Source organism: Salmo salar, chromosome 03 (genome assembly GCF_965601325.2).
Source record: "Salmo salar chromosome 03, fSalSal1, whole genome shotgun sequence".
NCBI lineage: Eukaryota > Metazoa > Chordata > Actinopteri > Salmoniformes > Salmonidae > Salmo > Salmo salar.
Genome location: NC_138293.1, coordinates 92225776 through 92248970, shown reverse-complemented (window position 1 = coordinate 92248970; position 23195 = coordinate 92225776). Strand labels below are relative to the sequence as shown.

At 40.3% G+C, this 23195-nt stretch overlaps 1 protein-coding gene across 1 annotated transcript; it reads right to left on the bottom strand.

Moving 5' to 3' along the window:
* Nucleotides 1-10356: 10356 nt before the first annotated feature.
* LOC106601878 (NLR family CARD domain-containing protein 3) lies at nt 10357-20336 on the bottom strand. Its single transcript, XM_082972872.1, is given in 10 exon segments — nt 10357-13289; nt 13555-13728; nt 14150-14323; nt 14454-14627; nt 14776-15393; nt 15395-15777; nt 15779-16517; nt 18567-18632; nt 18986-19099; nt 19375-20336. Coding segments are annotated over 9 exon segments (2409 nt in total). The 5' UTR covers nt 19054-19099; nt 19375-20336; the 3' UTR covers nt 10357-13276.
* Between the last annotated feature and the right edge of the window lie 2859 nt (nt 20337-23195).

Genomic DNA, 23195 nt, shown 5'->3' with positions numbered 1-23195 from the left:
CTATCATTCTTTATATAATTTATCTTTGTTTCATAGTGTAGTTAATTTTTTTTTTAGTTTAGTCACATGATTTATTAATTTGCAGTACGTTTGCCTATCAGTTGGGCTGCCAGACTTAATTGCCATACCTTTTGCCTCATCCCTCTCAACCATACCATTTTTCAATTCCTCATCAATCCAAGGGGATTTAACAATTTTTACAGTCATTTTCTTAATGGCTGCATGCTTATTAGTAACTGTTTCATAAATGCATCAAGTGCAACATCTGGTTGCTCCTCATTACACACCACAGACCAGCAAATATTCTTTACATCATCAACATATGAATCACTACAAAACGTATTATATAACCTCTTATACACTATGGCTATTATATTGTGATCACTACATCCTATGGATTTGGATATTGCTTTAAAGCAAATATCTTCAGCATTAGTAAAAATGTTATCAATACATGTTGATGATTTAATTCCTGTGCTGTTTGTAACTACCCTGGTAGGTTGACTGACAACCTGATCCAGGTTGCAGCCACTGGTTACAGTTTGAAGTTTTTTCCTGAGTGGGCAGCTTGATGATAGCCAGTCAATATTTAAAATCACCCTGAAAATATACTTCTCTGTTGATATCACATACATTATCAAGCATTTCACACATATTATCCAGACACTGACTGTTAGCACTTGGTGGTCTATAGCAGCTTCCCACAAGAATGGGCTTTAGGTGAGGCAGATGAACCTGTAGCCATATTACTTCAACAGTATTTAACATTCGATCGTCTCTAAGCTTTACCAGAATTATTTTATGTAGGTCGCAACACCGCCCCTGTTGGAATTTCTGTCTTTTCGGTAAACGTTATAGCCATGTATTGCTACCACAGTATCATTAAAGGTATTATCTAAGTGAGTTTCAGAGAATATGAATGTCATCTGTTACAAGCAAGTTATTGACTTCATGAACCTTGTTTGATTGTTTTTAATGCTTTACTGGGAAGCTTATCGGAGGAACACTTACTCATGTTATTTCCATTGGAGCTGATAGGGCAGGGTGAGCTGCATAAAGTGATCTTCCTACTATTGCACACCGCCTTAGTGGTAACAGTGTAACTCTGGTTTATAGGCTCATGATTACTGCCTACAATAGCTGGAGGATAAACAGATGTATTCAGTGAAATTAGGGGTACATAAATTAAATTACTTACATTGTGTTTGCCAATAACCCTAAGATAATGTACATTCGATGCAGCATTATGATGACTCATTGTCACAATGGTAGGGATTAACTGAGCTGGTCTTGGATCATTTACCAGTCATTGTTTCAATGCAGCCTTGAAATGTGTGGACAGGAGTCCAGGAACCAAGATGATTTGGATGGACTCCATCATTCCTGTAGAGTATCTTCTGTTTCCGGAAGGGGTCAAAGTTAACCATAAAAGTGACTCCAGCAGAGCTACTGTAGTCTTTTTGCCAGATATGTAATGCCAGCAGTCTGCTGAATCTTTCACACCCGATGACATCACCAACGATGGTACTGGACCTGAAATTATTGGCAGTTTTTGGAGTCTTTTAATGCTAAAATCAGTCCTTTAAAATCAATTTTCAAATATTCCTAGCTAGCCCTCCTGATGTCGTTTGACCCCACATGGACTACGACAGTGTCAGCTCCCGGCATCTGTGGTAGAACAGTCAGAAGCAGCCTTGTTATGTTCTGTACTCGAGCTCCTGGGTAGCACAGGGTTTTTGCCTTGAGGACCGAGATGTTTCTCACCATAGAGCTGCTTATGATGACAGCTGGTGATGTTGAATGGGCCGGTCTCTCAGGCAGCCTCACGGTCTGGTGAGGCTGGGAGCTCCGAGGATCTGAACCCGAGGTAGAAGCCACCGGAGAGGGAGACCGAGGACGAAGACGCAGGTACCTCCAGATCCGATCTTGATTGGGAAGGCACCAAGGACGAAGGCGCCGGATACCTTTGGATCCAGGGCGGCAAAGCTGCTTCTGGTCTGTGTCAGTTCCGGGCTCAACATCTCCATGGAGACCCATGTTGCCAAAACAAGCCTGACGTGGGCTTGTTTTCAATGCAGACTCCTTTAGTCATACTGTATTCCATACAGTGAGGGAAAAAAGTATTTGATCCCCTGCTGATTTTGTACGTTTGCCCACTGACAAAGAAATGATCAGTCTATAATTTTAATGGTAGGTTTATTTCAACAGTGAGAGACAGAATAACAACAAAAAATCCAGAAAAACGCATGTCAAAAAAGTTATAAATTGATTTGCATTTTAATGAGGGAAATAAGTATTTGACCCCCTCTCAATCAGAAAGATTTCTGGCTCCCAGGTGTCTTTTATACAGGTAACAAGCTGAGATTAGGAGCACACTCTTAACCTGTTAGGGCTAGGGGGCAGTATTTGCACGGCTGGATAAAAAAAATGTACCCGATTTAATCTGGTTACTAATCCTACCCAGTAACTAGAATATGCATATACTTATTATATATGGATAGAAAACACTCTAAAGTTTCTAAAACTGTTTGAATGGTGTCTGTGAGTATAACAGAACTCATTTGGCAGGCAAAACCCTGAGACATTTTCTGACAGGAAGTGGATACCTGATGTGTTGTATTACCTTTAAACCTATCCCATTGAAAAACACAGGGGCTGAGGAATATTTTGGCACTTCCTATTGCTTCCACTAGATGTCACCAGCCTTTACAAAGTGTTTTGAGTCTTCTGGAGGGAGATCTGACTGAACAAGAGCCATGGAACGATGATGGCCCATTAGACACCTGGCGCGCGAGTTCATGTTGGGTACCCTCGTTCCAATACGTTATAAAAGAGTATGCATTCGTCCACCTTGAATATTATTCATGTTCTGGTTAAAAAAGGCCCTAATGATTTATGCTATACAACGTTTGACATGTTTGAACGAACGTAAATATATTTTTTCCCCTCGTTCATGACGAGAAGTCCGGCTGGCTTAGATCATGTGCTAACAAGACAGAGATTTTTGGACATAAATGATGAGCTTTTTTGAACAAAACTACATTCGTTATGGACCTGTGATACCTGGAAGTGACATCTGATGAAGAGAATCAAAGGTAATGGATTATTTACATAGTATTTTCGATTTTAGATCTCCCCAACATGACGTCTAGTCTGTATCGCAACGCGTATTTTTCTGGGCGCAGTGCTCAGATTATTGCAAAGTGTGATTTCCCAGTAAGGTTATTTTTAAATCTGGCAAGTTGATTGCGTTCAAGAGATGTAAATCTATAATTCTTTAAATGACAATATAATATTTTACCAATGTTTTCTAATTTTAATTATTTAATTTGTGGTGTTGACTTGACTGCCGGTTATTGGAGGGAAACGATTTCCTCAACATCAATGCCATAGTAAAACGCTGTTTTTGGATATAAATATGAACTTGATAGAACTAAAAATGCATGCATTGTCTAACATAATGTCCTAGGAGTGTCATCTGATGGAGATTGTAAAAGGTTAGTGCATCATTTTAGCTGGTTTTATGGTTTTGGTGACCCTGTCTTTGAATTGACAAAACATTACACACAACTCTTGTAAATGTACTGTCCTAACATACTCTAAATGTATGCTTTCGCCGTAAAACCTTTTTGAAATCGTAAAACGTGGTTAGATTAAGGAGATGTTTATCTTTCAAAGGGTGTAAAATAGTTGTATGTTTGAAAAATTTGAATTTTGACATTTATTTGGATTCAAATTTGCCGCTCTTGAAATGCACCTGCTGTTGATGGAGTGCACCACGGGTGGGACGCTAGCATCCCACCTAGCCCATAGAGGTTAAAGGGAGTGCTCCTAATCTCAGTTTGTTACCTGTATAAAAGACACCTGTCCACAGAAGCAATCAAACAGATTCCAAAACTCTCCACCATGGCCAAGACCAAAGAGTTCTCCAAGGATGTCAGGGACAAGATTGTAGGCCTACACAAGGCTGGAATGGGCTACAAGACCATCGCCAAGCAGCTTGGTGAGAAGGTGACAACAGTTGGTGCGATTATTCGCAAATGGAAGAAACACAAAAGAACTGTCAATCTCTCTCGGTATGGGGCTCCATGCAAGATCTCACCTCGTGGAGTTGCAATGATCATGAGAACGGTGAGGAATCAGCCCAGAACTACACGGGAGGATCTTGTCAGTGATCTCAAGGCAGCTGGGACCATAGTCACCAAGAAAACAATTGGTAACACATTACGCCGTGAAGGACTGAAATCCTGCAGCGCCCGCAAGGTCCCCCTGCTCAAGAAAGCACATATACATGCCCGTCTGAAGTTTGCCAATGAACATCTGAATGATTCAGAGGACAACTGGGTGAAAGTTTTGTGGTCAGATGAGACAAAAAGGGAGCTCTTTGGCATCAACTCAACTCACCGTGTTTGGAGGAGGAGGAATGCTGCCTATGACCCCAAGAACACCATCCCCACCGTCAAACATGGAGGTGGAAACATTATGCTTTGGGAGTGTTTTTCTTCTAAGGGGACAGGACAACTTCACCGCATCGAAGGGACGATGGACGGGGCCATGTACCGTCAAATCTTGGGTGAGAACCTCCTTCCCTCAGCCAGGGCATTGAAAATGGGTCGTGGATGGTTATTCCAGCATGACAATGACCCAAAACACACGGCCAAGGCAACAAAGGAGTGGCTCAAGAAGAAGCACATTAAGGTCCTGGAGTTGCCTAGCCAGACTCCAGACCTTAATCCCATAGAAAATCTGTGGAGGGAGCTGAAGGTTTGAGTTGCCAAACGTCAGCCTCGAAACCTTAATGACTTGGAGAAGATCTGCAAAGATGAGTGGAACAAAATCCCTCCTGAGGTGTGTGCAAACCTGGTGGCCAACTACAAGAAACGTCTGACCTCTGATTGCCAATAAGGGTTTTGCCACCAAGTACTAAGTCATGTTTTGCAGAGGGGTCAAATACTTATTTCCCTCATTAAAATGTAAATCATTTTATAACATTTTTGACATGCGTTTTCTGGATTATTTTCTGGATTTTTTTGTTGTTATTCGTCTCTCACTGTTGAAATAAACCTACCATTAAAATTATAGACTGATCATTTCTTTGTCAGTGGGCAAACGTACAAAATCAGCAGGGGATCAAATACTTTTTTCCCCCTCACTGTATAAGGCATTTCTGACATGCGTTTTTCTGGATTTTTTTGTTGTTATTCTGTCTATCACTGTAACCTTATGAAAGTTGCCCAGTACACCCTTACTCTGGTAATAAATGAAATCTTGTGATACATAACTTGACATTGTGGGAGGATAACCACCTTCCAATTAGTGGCAATGCTTTTCTTAGCCGCTACAAATGCTTTGTTACACAGTTTCTTCAGATAACAGTCTCTAGTATCAACATTTCCAAGCAAACAAAAACAGGGAGAAGGGAGAATCTGTAGACATGCTGAGATGAAAGAACATAATGCCAGAATTCATCCAGCCTTCACAAGACCACATCATATGCAAATATGTCCCCTTTTGTGATTTACACCTCCAGCAGAGGAATTACACTGTCATATAGTACGTTCTATGGATGGTCTTAAACGGCACTAATTTATGTCTGAGATGATATGAACATATATCTGCATCCATTCATCATCATCAATAGCATCTCACAGGTCTTCCTCACATTTTTGTTTTACATGTTTTGTGTCATCGGGAAAAGACTATCAATCCTTGATACAGTTTGGAAATCAACATGAGGTTTTTCAGACTGCCTTAAAATATAATCTGGCTTGTCCAATGTTTGCTGCACAGAGAGAATAAAGTATTGTATCTGCAAAAATTCACCTCACCTCCGTCACAGACTGGTCTTCCCTGGCTGCCTGACACTGCTGAGACCCCAGTCACCATCTGATCCTCCTAAAATGAGACATGACAAAGAATTACCTTGGTGTACATTTATACATTATATTATCCAATAATAGAATCAATGGTTCAATAATTTAAATTATAATTATTCCCAGATCCCAGACTGTAGATTTAAGCTTAAGCTGCTGTCCTGTATCTACTGTAGGTCTACCCATCAATTCAAGATGGAACTTTGTATCATTCACTGATATTGTTAATATACCGCAAAATTCACCTGAGCTCCGTAGACTAGTCTTCCCTATTTTTGTTGTCCCACACATTATTTGGAAACGGTCGTCTTTCTGCTTTGAGTGCATTAGCCTACCTATTGTATTAAAAGCACATATTTTTTGCATCATTCACATATTCAGAATTCTCTGCTTCAACTTCAGTAGCCTACCTCTCCTAGTTGGGTGTGAGAGTTCAAGTGCATCTAGTATGTGTGGTCTCATTGAAATAGAGTAGGCTGCCTACATGGGCAGAGAACCACGTGGTAGTTCATTTAAATATGAAATGAACTTACATATGATTACACTGTAGTTTATTACATCTGTAAATAAATATTGATCATGGAAAAAAGTAGAGGGAGCTCAACCAATGTGAGTCAAAGTACAATAAAAAAATGTAATCATTGAAAATGCACAACTCACACATAGGTTAGGCTACCATGGTGAGCAGCGTTGCGCCTTTTCATTTTCAATAAGTATTGATTACCCATTTATTTGTCTCTGCCTGCAAATCGTCCTCCTAAAAGGTAGGCTATATCCTATAAGCCTAAGCTAAATGTAGCAAGTGTCGCTGTCATCATTCTTGCGGCTTCCAGTTCAGTAACCATACCTGCCAGATCAGGTGTGCGTGTGGCCTCAATTAAATAGAGTAGACTATAGCCTATGCATGAGCGGAGAAGCACGGGGAACTTATCTTTCCAAGGAAATGAACTTCCTAAATAGGCCTGTGATTAATCTAAAGTTTACTACATTGCCTAGAAATAGGCCTAAATATTGATCACCCATATTTCTCAGTCTATAAATATTCCTACTCCTAAAAGGTAGGCAATACAAATATCTCAAGAGAAAGTGCAGGTCTCTCCACCTGCTCTCTTCAACCTACAGTACATCTAGCATATTGGCTGATATAGACCACTAATACAATATAAGGGTCATGTAATTGAACCTACTTCTTAAGTTATGGTATTAATAAAACTCACATTGCACTGAAAAAACATCAGGATATCAATATTAAATAGTTTGGCAGATGGTTGACCAGCCTATGTACAATATAGTAATGTACATTTACATTAAGTGGTTGGAAGGATGCTAAATTAATTCATGCACAAAAAAGGTGGCTGTTTTCCATGTTATTTGATCAAGAAAAGTATTTAATTTGAGGTGGATGTTTTGTGTCTTTGTCCATAACTTTGCACCTTTTGATGTAAATGTTTGAGTACAGGGTTTGTTCTTTCTGGATTCCATTAGAATGACAATCACAGAGAAAGGGACAGGGCAACAACTCTTACAATTACAACTACTGAATCCTGCAAGACACTGTTCTTAATTATACAACTACCTTTGTTGCCAAAGTGGAGATGCTGAAATAATTGTTTTGCTCGTGCTACAGAAGTCTATATTGGTTACCTAATACAGGAGTAGTAAAGGCCCAGTCCACTACTTTTGTGAAAACAATATATATAAAAAATAAAAATACATATATTGCTGCAGCACCCCTACTTCCTGTGGCTATGTCTACCTATATTCTGTCTCCTGCAAATCATTTTCCAGACAACTACATTCAGGGCCTGTTATATAACGTGGTGAAGTTTCTCTGTTGTGTATATTTCCACCTGATGTCCCCAATAGACTCCATTTTCAAGTTAACACTTTCTAGGTGCCCTTTCCCACGAAAACGCCGGTGATCAGGTTCAACAAGTCTTTCAACATCCAACTTCTCACAGTTATTGTGTTCAACGGTCCAAGACGGGAGGGGGGAAGGTGCTGTTCCCAAACTGTTCACTTAGCCCTACTGCTATAGGACAACACACATGAAAACATTTGGCAGCACAAAGACTCAAGTTACTGCCAAACACCAAGATTAAAACTGCATTCGGAGGGCATAACCGCCTCACAACCTTTCTTTCAAAATAAACTATTTGCAACGGAAAAACAATATCAGTTCTTGTAGGACAAGTTCAGGCAGGCATTTCTAGACTACTTCCCCATTTCCCATTACTCTATTGCAAGACACTGTCCACTTACTGAACTACGCTATGGAAATGCACACAGGTGTAAACACACACACCATTCAAATGATTTTAAAAGTGGCATCATCCATTCTCCCTTCATTTAAGTAGTCTAATCACTGATCGGATCTGACTGTAGAAGTGAATGGAGCCTTTTTGTTCACCTGTCCAATCATGTCAAATCAGTGACTCAAGGAAGGGTGCACTGTTAAGGAATAAGAACAGGGCTGAAATACCCAATCCTAGTCTTCCACTACCAAGTCTCATTTTCACTTGGCTTTTGGAACAAACATGAGAAATTCAGAAAATGTAGATTTGGCAAATCCATATGAAAATGCAATGTGAGAGGCAGGATACCACACACACACACACACACACACACACACACACACACACACACACACACACACACACACACACACACACACACACACACACACACACACACACACACACACACACACACACACACACACCACACACACACACACACACACACACACACACACACACACACACACCACAGCAGCGTAGCCTAGTGGTTAGAGTGTTGGACTAGTATCCAAAAGGTTGCAAGTTCAAATCCCCGAGCTGACAAGGTACAAATCTGTCATTCTGCCCCTAAACAAGGCAGTTAATCCACTGTTCCTAGGCTGTCATTGAAAATAAGAATTTGTTCTGACTTGCCTAAATAAAATAAATAAATACACACACACACAGAGCAGTAAGGAGCTGCTGAGACTGCATGTCTCTCTGCTTTACTGACCAAACAGAAGACCCACAATGAGATGTTCAGAGTTGTCTTTCTGTGAAAAGGCCAGACTGTCATTGTTCACTTGTGTAATAAAATGTATTTAATAGTGAAACATCCTGCCTGTTTTCACATCTACTTCATTGTTTGGTGACTGTATAATAAAGTCAATATGTATAGACATGATGGATATAGCATGATGTCATTATAAAATGAGGGCTTTTTGTACTAAATTAACAGAACACACAGTCCACTAACAAGCAACAGAAACAGCACACATCAACGAACATCAGACCACATTTACATCTATTTACATTTTAATCAAATCAAGGACTTGAAGCTGAGGCCATTGCTTCACTGACTCTCAATCATTTAACCTGGGAAGGAAAGAAGGGAAGTGGATCTAAGTCCTCATACAGCAGCATAGACATCTAGGGGTCGTATTCACTAGACATCAAAGAGAAGAACACGGAACAAAATGGGCAGGGACTACCTGAACTTATCCAATAAGAACCTAGCATGTGTTGAATATGACTCAGTGTCTGGATGTCTACAATGGCTTACTGATCACTACATCAGTGTTCTCATGAAACTGATCAGTAAAACTCACCTCAGTGTCTCCAGTTTATAGAGGGGATCCTCTTGTACAGAAGAGAGCAGCTTTACTCCAGAGTCTCCTGGAGTATTTCCACTCAGGTCCAGCTCCTTCAGGTGGGAGGGGGTTGACCTCAGAGCTGAAACAAGAGAAGGACAACCTTCCTCTGTGATGCTGCAGCCTGCCAGGCTGCGGAAAGTGAGGGAGAAAATATAATCCCAGAAAATGTCAGTTTTGCATCTAAAGACAATACAATCAATGATAAAAACTGACAAATTGCCTTCAATTATGACATCACAGACCAAGGCAGGAATTGAATCCAAGTTATAGAGCAGTGCACTGGAAAGCTGACAATGCTGACAATACGTTTCCATTGTTTGTGGAAATCTCATTCAATCTAAATGTAGCGCATCTCAACTCAAGCATTACCTTTGAAAGTCAAATTGTCAGCTGTCCAGTGCACTGCCTTGGATTAAATCCAGGACCAAGTGAAATGTAAGTTAAACTCCATGAGGGTTAGCCTTACCTCAGTGTCTCCAATTTACATTGTGGATTCTCAAGTCCAGCACAGATGAATCTCACTCCTAAATCCTGGAGTTAATTTCCTCCCAGGTCTAGCTCTCTCAAACTTGAGCAAATGTGTTGGTCACAGCATGAGTGAAATTTTAAAGGCAATGATCCCGCTTTAGCTGAGACTGCATTCATGGTAAATGCTGAATATGTCGACTCAATGGGAAATGACCTTTACATTTCTATAGCTCAATCTGAACTGCTTCAGAGATACAGATTGAATAGCGCCCCAAGTCATACACGGCAATAGGAATAACAACTGTACTATTATTCGTTTTACTATGAAAATGAAATACTACTTGAAATAGTACTTATATTAAATGAATTTCAATATTATTCATTTTTATTATTAATTTGAAATATACAGTATATCATAGATTAACATACAATGTGAGTAATTGTACATTACTGTAATAAAAATACATTTGATTTGCAACATGCTTTTCAAAAACACATTGTGCTACAATAAAAATCCAAGCAATTAGTACAACAGACAAGACAATCCAGAGACATCTAATACACTGAAATATTTTTTTATTTAACGAGGCAAGTCAGTTAGGAACAAATTCTTATTTACAATGACGGTCTACCCCGGCCAAACCCGTACGACACTGGGCCAATTGTGCGCCGCCCTATGGGACTCCCAATCACGGCCGTATGTGATACAGCCTGGATTCGAACCAGGGACTGGAGTGACACCTCTTGCATTGACATGCAGTACCTTAGACCGCTGCGCTAGCAGTCTGGTAAAATGCACAGCAGAGTTACTAGGAAGACAATAAGGTTGTTGAGTTAAAGAAGCTTACTATAGTGACACTGAACTACAGTCAATATGTATAGACATGATGGATATAACATGTCATTATAAAAGGAGGGCTTTTACTAAGCTAACAGAACACACTCCACTGACACGCAACAGAAACAGCACACATGAACCAACATCAGACCACATTTACATGATTTACATTTCCTATAACACCACCTTACTGACAGATTGACAAGTCATCATTCCAGGCAGGAGTAACAGTCAGTCCATGTACTGCAGTGTAATGAGGTGAAGTAAAAGTCATCAAACTGAATGACCAAATGTAGTTTCTTTTGTCATTTTTTTGTTGGGGGAGGAGGGGTGGGGGTGTTACAGGTACAATATTCAAAAATATTGGTACAGGATTCAAACAAGAAAACTAAAAAGTGGGCCTCAACCTCTCATCCCATTTATCCACCCACCCACCTCTCCCCCCTATTTAACAGTCTGATGGCCTGGTGATGGCCAGGCCTGATGGCCTCTATAACAAAGTGGTCAGATGAAGCAGATGCTAAACTACAGGACTGTTTTGCTATCACAGACTGGAACATGTTCCGGGATTCTTCCGATGACATTGAGGAATACACCACATCAGTCACTGGCTTTATCAATAAGTGCATTGAGGACGTCGTCCCCACAGTGACTGTACGTACATACCCCAACCAGAAGCCATGGATTACAGGCAACATTCGCACTGAGCTAAAGGGCAGAGCTGCCGCTTTCAAGGTGCGGGACTCTAACCCAGAAGCTTACAAGAAATCCCGCTATGCCCTGCGACGAACCATCAAACAGGCAAAACGTCAGTACAGGGCTAAGGTTGAATCATACTACACCGTCTCCGACGCTCGTTGGATGTGGCAGGGCTTGCAAACTATTACAGACTACAAAGGGAGGTACAGCCGCAAGCTGCCCAGTGACACAAGCCAACCAGACGAGCTAAATCACTTCTATGCTCGCTTCGAGGCAAGCATCACTGAGGCATGCATGAGAGCATCAGCTGTTCCGGACGACTGTGTGATCATGCTCTCCGTAGCCGACGTGAGTAAGACCTTTAAACAGGTCAACATTCACAAGGCTGTGGGGCCAAACAGATTACCAGGACGTGTGCTCCAGGCATGTGCTGACCAACTGACAGGTGTCTTCACTGACATTTTCAACATGTCCCTGATTGAGTCTGTAATACCAACATGTTTCAAGCAGACCACCATAGTCCCTGTGCCCAAGAACACAAAGGCAACCTGCCTAAATGACTACAGACCCATAGCACTCACGTCTGTAGCCATGAAGTGCTTTGAAAGGCTGGTAATGGCTCACATCAACACCATTATCCCAGAAACCCTAGACCCACTCCAATTTGCATACCGCCCAAACAGATCCACAGATGATGCAATCTCTATTGCACTCCACACTGCCCTTTCCCACCTGGACAAAAGGAACACCTATGTGAGAATGCTATTCGTTGACTACAGCTCAGCGTTCAACACCATAGTGCCCTCAAAGCTCATCACTAAGCTAAGGAACCTGGGATGAAACACCTCCCTCTGCAACTGGATCCTGGACTTCCTGATGGGCCGCCCCCACTGCCCTTTCCCACCTGGACAAAAGGAACACCTATGTGAGAATGCTATTCATTGACTACAGCTCAGCGTTCAACACCATAGTGCCCTCAAAGCTCATCACTAAGCTAAGGAACCTGGGATGAAACACCTCCCTCTGCAGCTGGATCCTGGACTTCCTGATGGGCCGCCCCCAAGTGGTGAGGGTAGGTAGCAACACATCTGCCACGCTGGTTGTCCCCGACGAATGACGCAGCACTCCCCCCCACACACACATACACGGGGGCGGCAGCGTAGCCTAGTGGTTAGAGTGTTGGACTAGTATCCAAAAGGTTGCAAGTTCAAATCCCCGAGCTGACAAGGTACAAATCTGTCATTCTGCCCCTAAACAAGGCAGTTAATCCACTGTTCCTAGGCTGTCATTGAAAATAAGAATTTGTTCTGACTTGCCTAAATAAAATAAATAAATACACACACACACAGAGCAGTAAGGAGCTGCTGAGACTGCATGTCTCTCTGCTTTACTGACCAAACAGAAGACCCACAATGAGATGTTCAGAGTTGTCTTTCTGTGAAAAGGCCAGACTGTCATTGTTCACTTGTGTAATAAAATGTATTTAATAGTGAAACATCCTGCCTGTTTTCACATCTACTTCATTGTTTGGTGACTTTGTATAATAAAGTCAATATGTATAGACATGATGGATATAGCATGATGTCATTATAAAATGAGGGCTTTTTGTACTAAATTAACAGAACACACAGTCCACTAACAAGCAACAGAAACAGCACACATCAACGAACATCAGACCACATTTACATCTATTTACATTTTAATCAAATCAAGGACTTGAAGCTGAGGCCATTGCTTCACTGACTCTCAATCATTTAACCTGGGAAGGAAAGAAGGGAAGTGGATCTAAGCCCACATACAGCAGCACAGACATATAGGGGTCGTTTTCACTAGACATCAAAGAGAAGAACACTGAACAAAACGGGCAGGGACTACCTGAACTTATCCAATAAGAACCTAGAATGTGTTGCAAAATGTTTCGCTACAGCTTGCACAAATGAATATGATCCGGGTGTCTGGATGTCTACAATGGCTAATTGTTCACTATATTACTGTGTTCATAAAGCTGTGATCATAAAACTCACCTCAGTGTCTCCAGTTTATAGAGGGGATCCTCTTGTACAGAAGAGAGCAGCTTTACTCCAGAGTCTCCTGAAGTATTTCCACTCAGGTCCAGCTCCTTCAGGTGGGAGGGGTTTGACCTCAGAGCGGAAGCAAGAGAAACACAGCCTTCCTCTTCGATTCTGCTGCCTGCAAGCCTGTGGAAAGTGAGGCAGAAAAGTTACACAGTATAAAATATTCCAGAAAATGTCAGTTTAGCATCTAAAGATAATGATACAATTAATGATAAAAACTGACAAATTGTCTTTGATTATGACATCAGAGATCAAGGCCCAATTATGACATCAGAGACCAAGGCCAATTATGACATCAAAGACCAAGTCCCAATTATGACATCAGAGACCAAGGTTGGAATTTAATCCAAGATTTGAGCAGAGACTGGACAGACGACAACATTATCCCAATGTTTGTGGAAATCTCATTCACTCTAAATGTAGCGCATGTCGATCGAACATAAATGAGCTTTGAAAGTCAGACTGTCAGCTGTCCAGTGCACTGCCTTATATTCAATCCAGTACCAGTTAAATGTAAGTTAAACTCCATGAGGGTTAGTCTTACCTCAGTGTCTCCAATTTACATTGTGGATTCTCAAGTCCAGCACAGATGAATCTCACTCCTGAATCCTGGAGTTCATTTCCTCCCAGGTCTAGCTCTCTTAAACTTGAGGTGTTTGAGCTGAGAGTTGAAACCAGCACCTCACAGGATTTCTCAGTTAGATTGCAATCAATCAACCTGGAGAGAGATAATGTGGTTTAGTAATCCACACAAATCTATAACTACATTTATAACATGAAGAACATACATCTTTATATTTACAACATCCACTTTCCCTTGCAGTGGAGACAGTCACAAAGTCACTCACTTCAATGTCTCCAGTTTACAGTGTGAATCCTCCAGTCCAGCAGAGAGCAGCTTCACTCCTGAATCCTGGAGTTTATTGCCACTCATGTCCAGCACTCTCAGACAGCATGAGTTTGATTTGAGAACAGAAGCGATTGCCTCACAGCTTTTCTTGGTGAGTTTACATTCGTTCAGCCTGTGAAAAAAAAGGTGCATCTCAAGATACCCAGGTGCCAACATCCCCTTAGAGACTGAGTTGTCAGCCTAAATGGTAATGCAAACTGATGTTCATTACTATGTTACATTAGCATGCTGTCTAGAATGTAATTTGACTAAGCACTTACAGGGCTGTTCTAGAGGATCTGACAACTGGGAGAAATTTGAGAAGAGTCGCATCTGATCTGATATATTTCTTCAGGTCAAACACATCCAGCTTCTCGGAGGTCAGTAACATGAAGACCAGTGCTGACCACTGTCCAGATGAGAGTTTAGATTTTGAGATACTTCCTGATCTCAGGTAGCTTTGGATCTCCTCCACTAGAGAATGATCATTCAGTTCATTCAGACAGTGGAACAGATTGATGCACCTCTGCAGAGGGAGTTTCTTTCTGATCTTCTCCTTGATGTACCTGACTGTTTCCTTGTTGCTCTGTGAGCCGCTTCCTGTTGGTGACAGTAGGCCTTGTAGGAGATGCTGATTGGACTGCAGTGAAAGGCCTAGAAGGAAGCGGAGGAAAAGGTCCAGATGGCCATTTTCAAACTGCAAGGCATGGTCCACTGCATCTTCATATAGACTGCTTTTGTTGCGGAGGGATTTCTCTTTAGCCATCAGATTGTTGTTGTCATTAGTAAACATGAGAAACACATATAGTGCAGCCAGAAACTCCTGGATACTCAGATGGACAAAGCAGTACACCTTTATCTGGTTAAGCCCAGACTCTTCTCTGAAGATCTGAGTGCACTGACACATCCTTGATGTCAATGCCACACTCGCTCAGGTCTTCCTCATAGAATATCAGATGGCCTTTTTCTAGCTGTTGAAAAGCCAGTTTTCCCAGTGCCAGAGTCATCTCTTTATCCCAGTGAGAATTGTTGGCATGCTCTACAGGATACTTCTGACTCCTCAGTTTTGACTGGAAGATCATGAGGTGAGTGTACATTTGAGTCAGATTCTTGGGGATCTCATGATTCTCTGCTTCAACCAATAATCTCTCTAGGACAGTGGCTGAAATCCAACAGAAGACTGGAATGTGGCACATGATGTGGAGACTCCTTGATGTCTCTATGTGTGACATGATTCTGCCGGCCAGGTCCTCTTCAGCGATTCTCTTCCTGAAGTACTGAAGTACTCTTCTGTGGGTCATTGAACCCTCGTACCTCTGTCACCTGGTGAACAAACTCAGGAGGGATCTGATTGGCTGCTGCAGGTCGGGTGGTTATCCAAATGTGAGCAGAGGGAAGCAGATTCCCTTTGATGAGGTTTGTCAGCAACACATCCATTGAAGTTGACTCTGTGACATCACTGCAGATCTTATTATTCTGGAAGTCCAGAGGAAGGCGACATTTATCCAGACCATCAAAAACAAACACAACATTTTCATTTTCTGATATTTCTGATTCTTTTGTTTCTATAAAGGAGTGATGAAGTAGTTCTATTAGACTTTGATTTGTATCTCTCATCAAGTTCAGATCCCGAAAAGGAAGTGGAAAGAGGATCTGGATGTCTTGGTTTGCTTTTCCTTCAGCCCAGTCCAACATGAACTTCAGCACAGATACTGCTTTTCCAATGCCCAAAACTCCCTTTGTCAGCACTGTTCTGATAGGCTTGTCTTGTCCAGGTAAGGGTTTGAAGATGTCATTGAGTTGGATTGATGTCTCTTGTTCTACTGGAAACCTGCATGCTGTCTCAATCTGTCTCACCTCATGTTCATAATTAACCTCTCCACTTCCACCGTGTGTGATGTAGAGCTCTGTGTAGATGTTGTTAAGAGGTGTCGTTTTTCCTGCATCTTCAATGCCCTCAAATAAAGAATATGTCCTATTCTTCAAGTAGGATTTCATTTTTTCCTGGACATCTGTTGGGTACCTACAGTACAGCAAGAAAAAGTATGTGAACCCTTTGGAATTACCTGGATTTCTGCATCTTCATCTAAGACACAACAATATACAAACATAGTGTGCTTAAACTAATAACACACAAATTATATTTTTCTTGTCTATATTGAATACATCATTTAAACATTCATAGTGTAGGTTGGAAAAGTATGTGAGCCCCTAGGCTAATGACTTCTCCAAAAGCTAATTGAAGTCAGGAGTCAGCTAACCTGGAGTCCAATCAATGAGACGAGATTGGAGATGTTGGTTAGAGCCGACTTGCCCTATAAAAAAACTCACAAAATTTCAGTTTGCTATTCACAAGAAGCATTGCCTGATGTGAACCATGCCTCGAACAAAAGAGATCTCAGAAGACCTAAGATTAAGAATTGTTGACTTGCATAAAGCTGGAAAGGGTTACAAAAGTATCTCTAAAAGCCTTGATGTTCATCAGTCCATGGTAAGACAAATTGTCTATAAATGGAGGACTTTCAGCACTGTTGCTACTCTCCCTAGGAGTGGCCATCCTGTAAAGATGACTGCAAGAGCACAGCGCAGAATGCTCAATGAGGTTAAGAAGAATCCTAGAGTGTCCGCTAAAGACTTACAGAAATCTTTGGAACATGCTAACATCTCTGTTGACGAGTCTACGATACGTAAAACACCACAGAAGAAGCCACTGCTGTCCAAAAAAACCCATTGCTGCACATCTGACGTTTGCAGAAGTGCACCTGGATGTTCCACAGCGCTACTGGCAAAATATTCTGTGGACAGATTAAACTAAAGTTGAGTTGTTTGGAAGGAACACAGAACACTATGTGTGGAGAAAAAAAGGCACAGCACACCAACATCAAAACCTCATCCCAACTGTAAAGTATGGTGGAGGGAGCATCATGGTTTGGGGCTGCTTTGCTGCCTCAGGGCCTGGACAGCTTGCTATCATCGACGGAAAAATGAATTCCCAAGTTTATCAAGACATTTTGCAGGAGAATGTTTGGCTATCTGTTTGCCAATTGAAGCTCAACAGAAGTTGGGTGATACAACAGGACAACGACCCAAAACACAGATGTAAATCAACAACAGAATGGCTTCAACAGAAGAAGATACGCCTTCTGGAGTGGCCCAGTCAGAGTCCTGACCTGAACCCGATTGAGATGCTGTGGCATGACCTCAAGAGAGCAGTTTACACCAGACATCCCAGGAATATTTCTGAACTGAAACAGTTTTGTGAAGAGGAATGGTCCAAAATTCCTCCTGACCGTTGTGGAGGTCTGATCCGCAACTACAGAAAACGTTTGGTTGAGGTTATTGCTGCCAAAGGAGGATCAACCAGTTATTAAATCCAAGGGTTCACGTACTTTTTCCACCCTGCACTGTAAACGTTTACATGGTGTGTTCAATAAAGACATGAAAACGTATAATTGTTTGTGTGTTATTAGTTTAAGCAGACTGTGTTTGTCAATTGTTGTGACCTAGATGAAGATGAGATCAAATTTTATGACCAATTTATGCAGAAATCCAGGTATTTCCAAAGGGTTCACATACTTTTTCTTGCCACTGTATACATGGAAAAGATACATGTTCCTTGTTGAATTTAATTACATTTATTTGTGTAAAAAGTATCAAATATAAACTCTAATCTACAGTTCGCTAGACTAAGTGAAGATGAAATCACAAAATGTGGTGCATTTACTGGGAGACAATGCACTCTGCATCTCCTGATAGTTACACTAAACCTTGGAACAGTCTCACTATTATAGTCATCATATTATTTTATCTACATTTCTAGTATAATGTCAGACTGAATGATGTCCTGTAGACAATTCAAATCCTATGACAAGCTAAATGAGGCATCCTGAATGATGAACTGTAGACAATTCAAATCCTATGACAAGCTAAATGAGGCATCCTGAATGATGAACTGGATGCTACTGTATTATCTTGAAATGCACAGAGTAAAGGTACTAGATGTTGTCAGACACATAGCTGGTGAATAAAACCAGAAAACAGGTAGGATGCTGTGCAAACTGCGATCACTCACACTTTGTCATCAGTAGGGCCTCTGGGTTGGTTATCCATTGACTGGTCATTCTCCTCAGAGATACTGCTGGGTCAAAATGAGCACAGAGAGCAATAACATGAGTCTTTATTTACACATAAGATGGTAAATTAAAGGAAAACCCATAATCAAACACCATGTTATGACTCAGTTCACCTTTTCCCAGTGGATAATTCTCCCTTTTTGAAGAAAATATTTAGTCCCATAGACCTGTCACTCTTCATGGAGATACCACTAGGTACAGGTGAGACTGGTCGGTCTGTCCTGATCTTATTTAAGTGTTTAAATCAGGATGTATGTTTACAAAATAGAACAGTTTTCACACACTTCAGAATTTTTTACTTTTGTATTTCCAATATTTCCCATGACTGCAGATTTGAAAGAATAGTCTCAGATCTCACCTTTGCTCAGTGGAAAGGTCTGCTTTCCTAAAGAGAATAGGAAGTCCCATCGACTGGTCACTCTTCATGGAGACACAGCTAGGTACAGGTGAGACTGGTCGGTCTGTCTTGATCCTGTATAAAGCAGGATATTAATTTCCAACATGGAGTGTGCGCACTTAAAAAAAAATGTTTACTGTTTTTTTTTTAATGGTTACTTTATAATTGTCATCAGTCTAAATGCTCATAACAGCTAGGTATAGGTTAGTGATATAGTAAATGTATCCAACAAAATGTCTGATTCACTTGATCTATTGTATGAAATAAAGACAAATCACAACAATACTGGCTTGTTAGATAGTTGTTACAAACTCTCAACTCCTTCACAATTACCTATTTGACGATCTTACCTCTCAAGTTAACTGTCAGTGTCCTGTTCTGCAGGAAAACTCCTTTTAAGGGACATTTCTCCCTCACTCCCTAAGGGACTCATTCTAAAAGCAGTGGCTTCCTCTTCAGTCTCTTCACAGATACTAGAGGGAGGGCCACCCTCCTCATTCTCCCCAGAGAGACTCATTTTGACCCCTTGTACACTGGACTTTAAAAAAACAACACCTTTTACAACACTTGCAGCCTAATGGTACATTACTTTTAAGCTAAACAGCAATACAACTTCTGAGACCGCTATTACTGGTGTAACCCAGCTTGCATCCTTTCTCAAGTAAAACACAACTAAACTGAAAGCAGGAAATGGAGAAAAAAAGTTCCTATTTTAACAGTGAGGTCCTAGAGTTCTGAAACGTTCAGATTATATACAGGGTAGGTGCCACTATCAATTAATAGAACAGAAACATGTGCTAGAAGTGTGTGGTTGATTTGAGAGTTGTGAGCATTGAAAACCAGAGATACATAGCATGCATGCGGATAGGTGGGGAATTTTTTCCTCCCGAGCATAAACCCATTAAGTATATTCCAAGTTGAATAAAGCAACGTTAGGAGACAAACATAATGCATCAATCACAAGTGAGATTCTGATCTGCTCTGAAAATTGTCTTATCTGAAAAAGATACTGTGGCTAGCACTGCAGGAGTGGTAGCAGCCTAATGTCATCTTAATTAAGAATGTAATGTTAATTAACAATGTTGGTTGATGATGACAATAACACAGGTGAGTGAAATTAGCCTTTCAAATTAACTGTGTACAAGGGGTCCTACAATGTGCCTCTCCTCAGGGGAATTCATAACAGACCTCTGATCAGGATGTGCTGACCTGTGAACACACAAAGCACATTATTTGACACACACCAAAGAAATGGTTCAAGTAACTGTCCAGTGAAAATCTCACTTTTAAAAGTTAATATTCTGTTAACTCATACCCAGATAATGTTGTTGACTCATCCTATACTCGAAAAAAAACTTAAAACCCCCCACTCCAAACTTTCATCTCAAATAGACCGTTTCAAAAATGCTTGCTATTTCCTTATAAATGATGTCAATGATGTGAATATTTTTAATGAGGGTTCATGCTCACACCATTCAAAAACAGAAAATGGAATGTTACAATCCTCCAAGCACTTGGCACTATGGTCTCCTTTTCTTTCACTATAGTTAAAGACAAGCAACTTTATTTTAAACTATACTTCAACTGTAACTAGACTAAATAGTATAGCTTATATAGCCAACAGCAACAGCTACTACTGCTGCTGCTACTACTGCTACTGCTGCTACTACTGCTACTGCTACTACTGCTACTAATAGGCCTACTACTACTACTAATAATAATAATACAGCCTACACATTCCACCCCTAATATACAGCTTAAAATAAACACAGCATCGCAAATAATTATCAATATATATATCCCAATCCACCACAGACAATAGACCTACATTAGAGTGTCTTAATTAACAGTGACGGTCTTGATTTCATAATAATGATTTCAACAGAAGATTAAAAAAAAATCACCCAGTTTGCTGCTGTTTCCAGGCTGTGTCTGTCGACCAATCGGCAAGTGTCAGACTTCTCTACGAATAATGAACAAACAGCCCTATTAAGTGTCAATAATAACAATAAAAATAGAACTATTAAGTGTTAATAATAACAATAATAATAGGCCTAATACTTCGAAATATTAAGTCTATAACTTTCAATTTCACAGCCTATTCTCTGGGGCGGCAGGTAGCCTAGTGGTTAGAGTGTTGGACTAATAACCGCAAGGTTGCAAGATGGAATGACAAGGTAAAAATCTGTCGTTCTGCCCCTGAACAAGGCAGTTAACCCACTGTTCATAGGCCGTCATTGAAAATAAGTTGTTTTTCTTAACTGACTTGCCTAGTTAAATAAAGGTAAAATAAATATTTAAAAATCCCCCTCACCCTGTTGGTTTGTTGGCTTATTTTAGTGTTGCATTGGGGTCGTTCTTGAATTACGGTGGCATTTGGGCATGGCATTTTGGAGAAAAAAAATTGCTGCATTTTTCCAAGACGTATTTGGGCACATCTTCCCATTCTAAACCAACTAATATGGCTTTAAATAATTTTGTACCACTATGATAACATTGTGCCACCAGTGGGAGTATAACACCAATGATGGTAACACCCATAGAAATATAATTTTTTATATTTATATGGTAACATCAATGAGGCATTTTTGTTAAATTAGGATTTTCTTTTTAAATCGAGGCCACAAATGCTCAAATCGTCAAATCTACAATCATCGATCAAGTTACCTGATTAATCATTTTGCTCACAATGTTATTTCCCTTTATTTCAATTGACTAATACCAAGTGACACTTTGGATTTAGACAAACCAAATGTATGAATAATAAAATGTGGGATTAGTAAATAATTTTCTTTAATATAGACCCCTCCCCAAATAACAGTTTGCCATGGGAGAGAATACTCAAAGTCCTTGTAATCGCTGATTTTCAAGGCATTACCCATATAAAAAGATACTATGTCATACTATGGTCTAAATACTGTAGTATTACTATATTTCTATACTATACTGATGTCTGCAGAAACACTACAGTGAATAACTGTAGTGTTTTTGCAGACATGACTGAAGTATACTGTAGTATTAATACTGAGAGAGAGATGGGTTGCTGGTTTGAGGTCAGTCAGTCTATTGGCATGGCCCTCCAATAAGGTGACTGACTGTCTTTAAGTGAAGTCATTTGTGTTTCTAAAATATGTATGGTTTATGTAAATGCAGTGGTTAACTGTTCTATCTTTTCTACCATCAGCAGTACAGTATTGTTTGTCACTGTTTTTAGTCATGCTGTGAACTTAGCCAGTGGAATCTTTGTTAAAGCATTTTTCTATTTCAGAAAGCTACCTAGTGGAAGTAACAGATGTAAGAAGTTACTCTTGTTAATGTGTGTTATTTATCTGTGTCAAACAAGCAAACTTAATCCTTCAAGCTTCATTAAACGTTGCTTGTTCTTTATATCTGCTTCTGTACTGTTTCCCTTTAATGGGCCTAGAACCTAACGTTTATATGTTACAATTGTAATAAAACGTATATTTTTGCAAAGGTGTTGTCTGGTCCTTTGCATTGCTCAGAACTGTTGACCCAACTCAATAGGTGGCCTATTTTTCACTCCACCGCCTCCATAGCCCCCAATGCAATGTTTTAAAAAAAACAGTTGTTGTTTGTTTTCATGAATTACTTATTACATTTTCTTGCTGGCAGAATAAAAGTGGCCAATGATTAAAATTAAATAACACTTCAATGTCTTATGTACACAGCAATGTTTTGAAATGTGAGCTTTTATTTTGAAGGTTCCCTAATTACCATACAAAGTGATGTCATCGTTTGTGCTGGTGGCAGAAGTCTGGTTTTGTTTATGAATGTGACGCAGTTACTTTTGTAACTTCCCTAAAGTCGGATATAAGGAGAAACTTTGCCTACTGATATATCATTACTATTTGACAATGCATCCGAAATTAATTGTGCATTCCAACGGAATATCAAGACAGAAATGTGTTTTCCGCAAAGGGAGCAAGTCTGTAATAAGTCATGGATTATATTTTAATAGGGCCTGGCTTGTAAACCATTTTACAAATTAGTTTCACTTCCTTACCAGGATGAACTACACGACTTTATAGCATTTTTGTTCTTCCAGTATAGGATATAGGTCCTGTAAACTCATGGATTTGAACTGTATACTAGGCCTAGCCTACTTTGTTAATGGTTACATTTATTTTAAGACATTCAGAAAAGTTGCCTG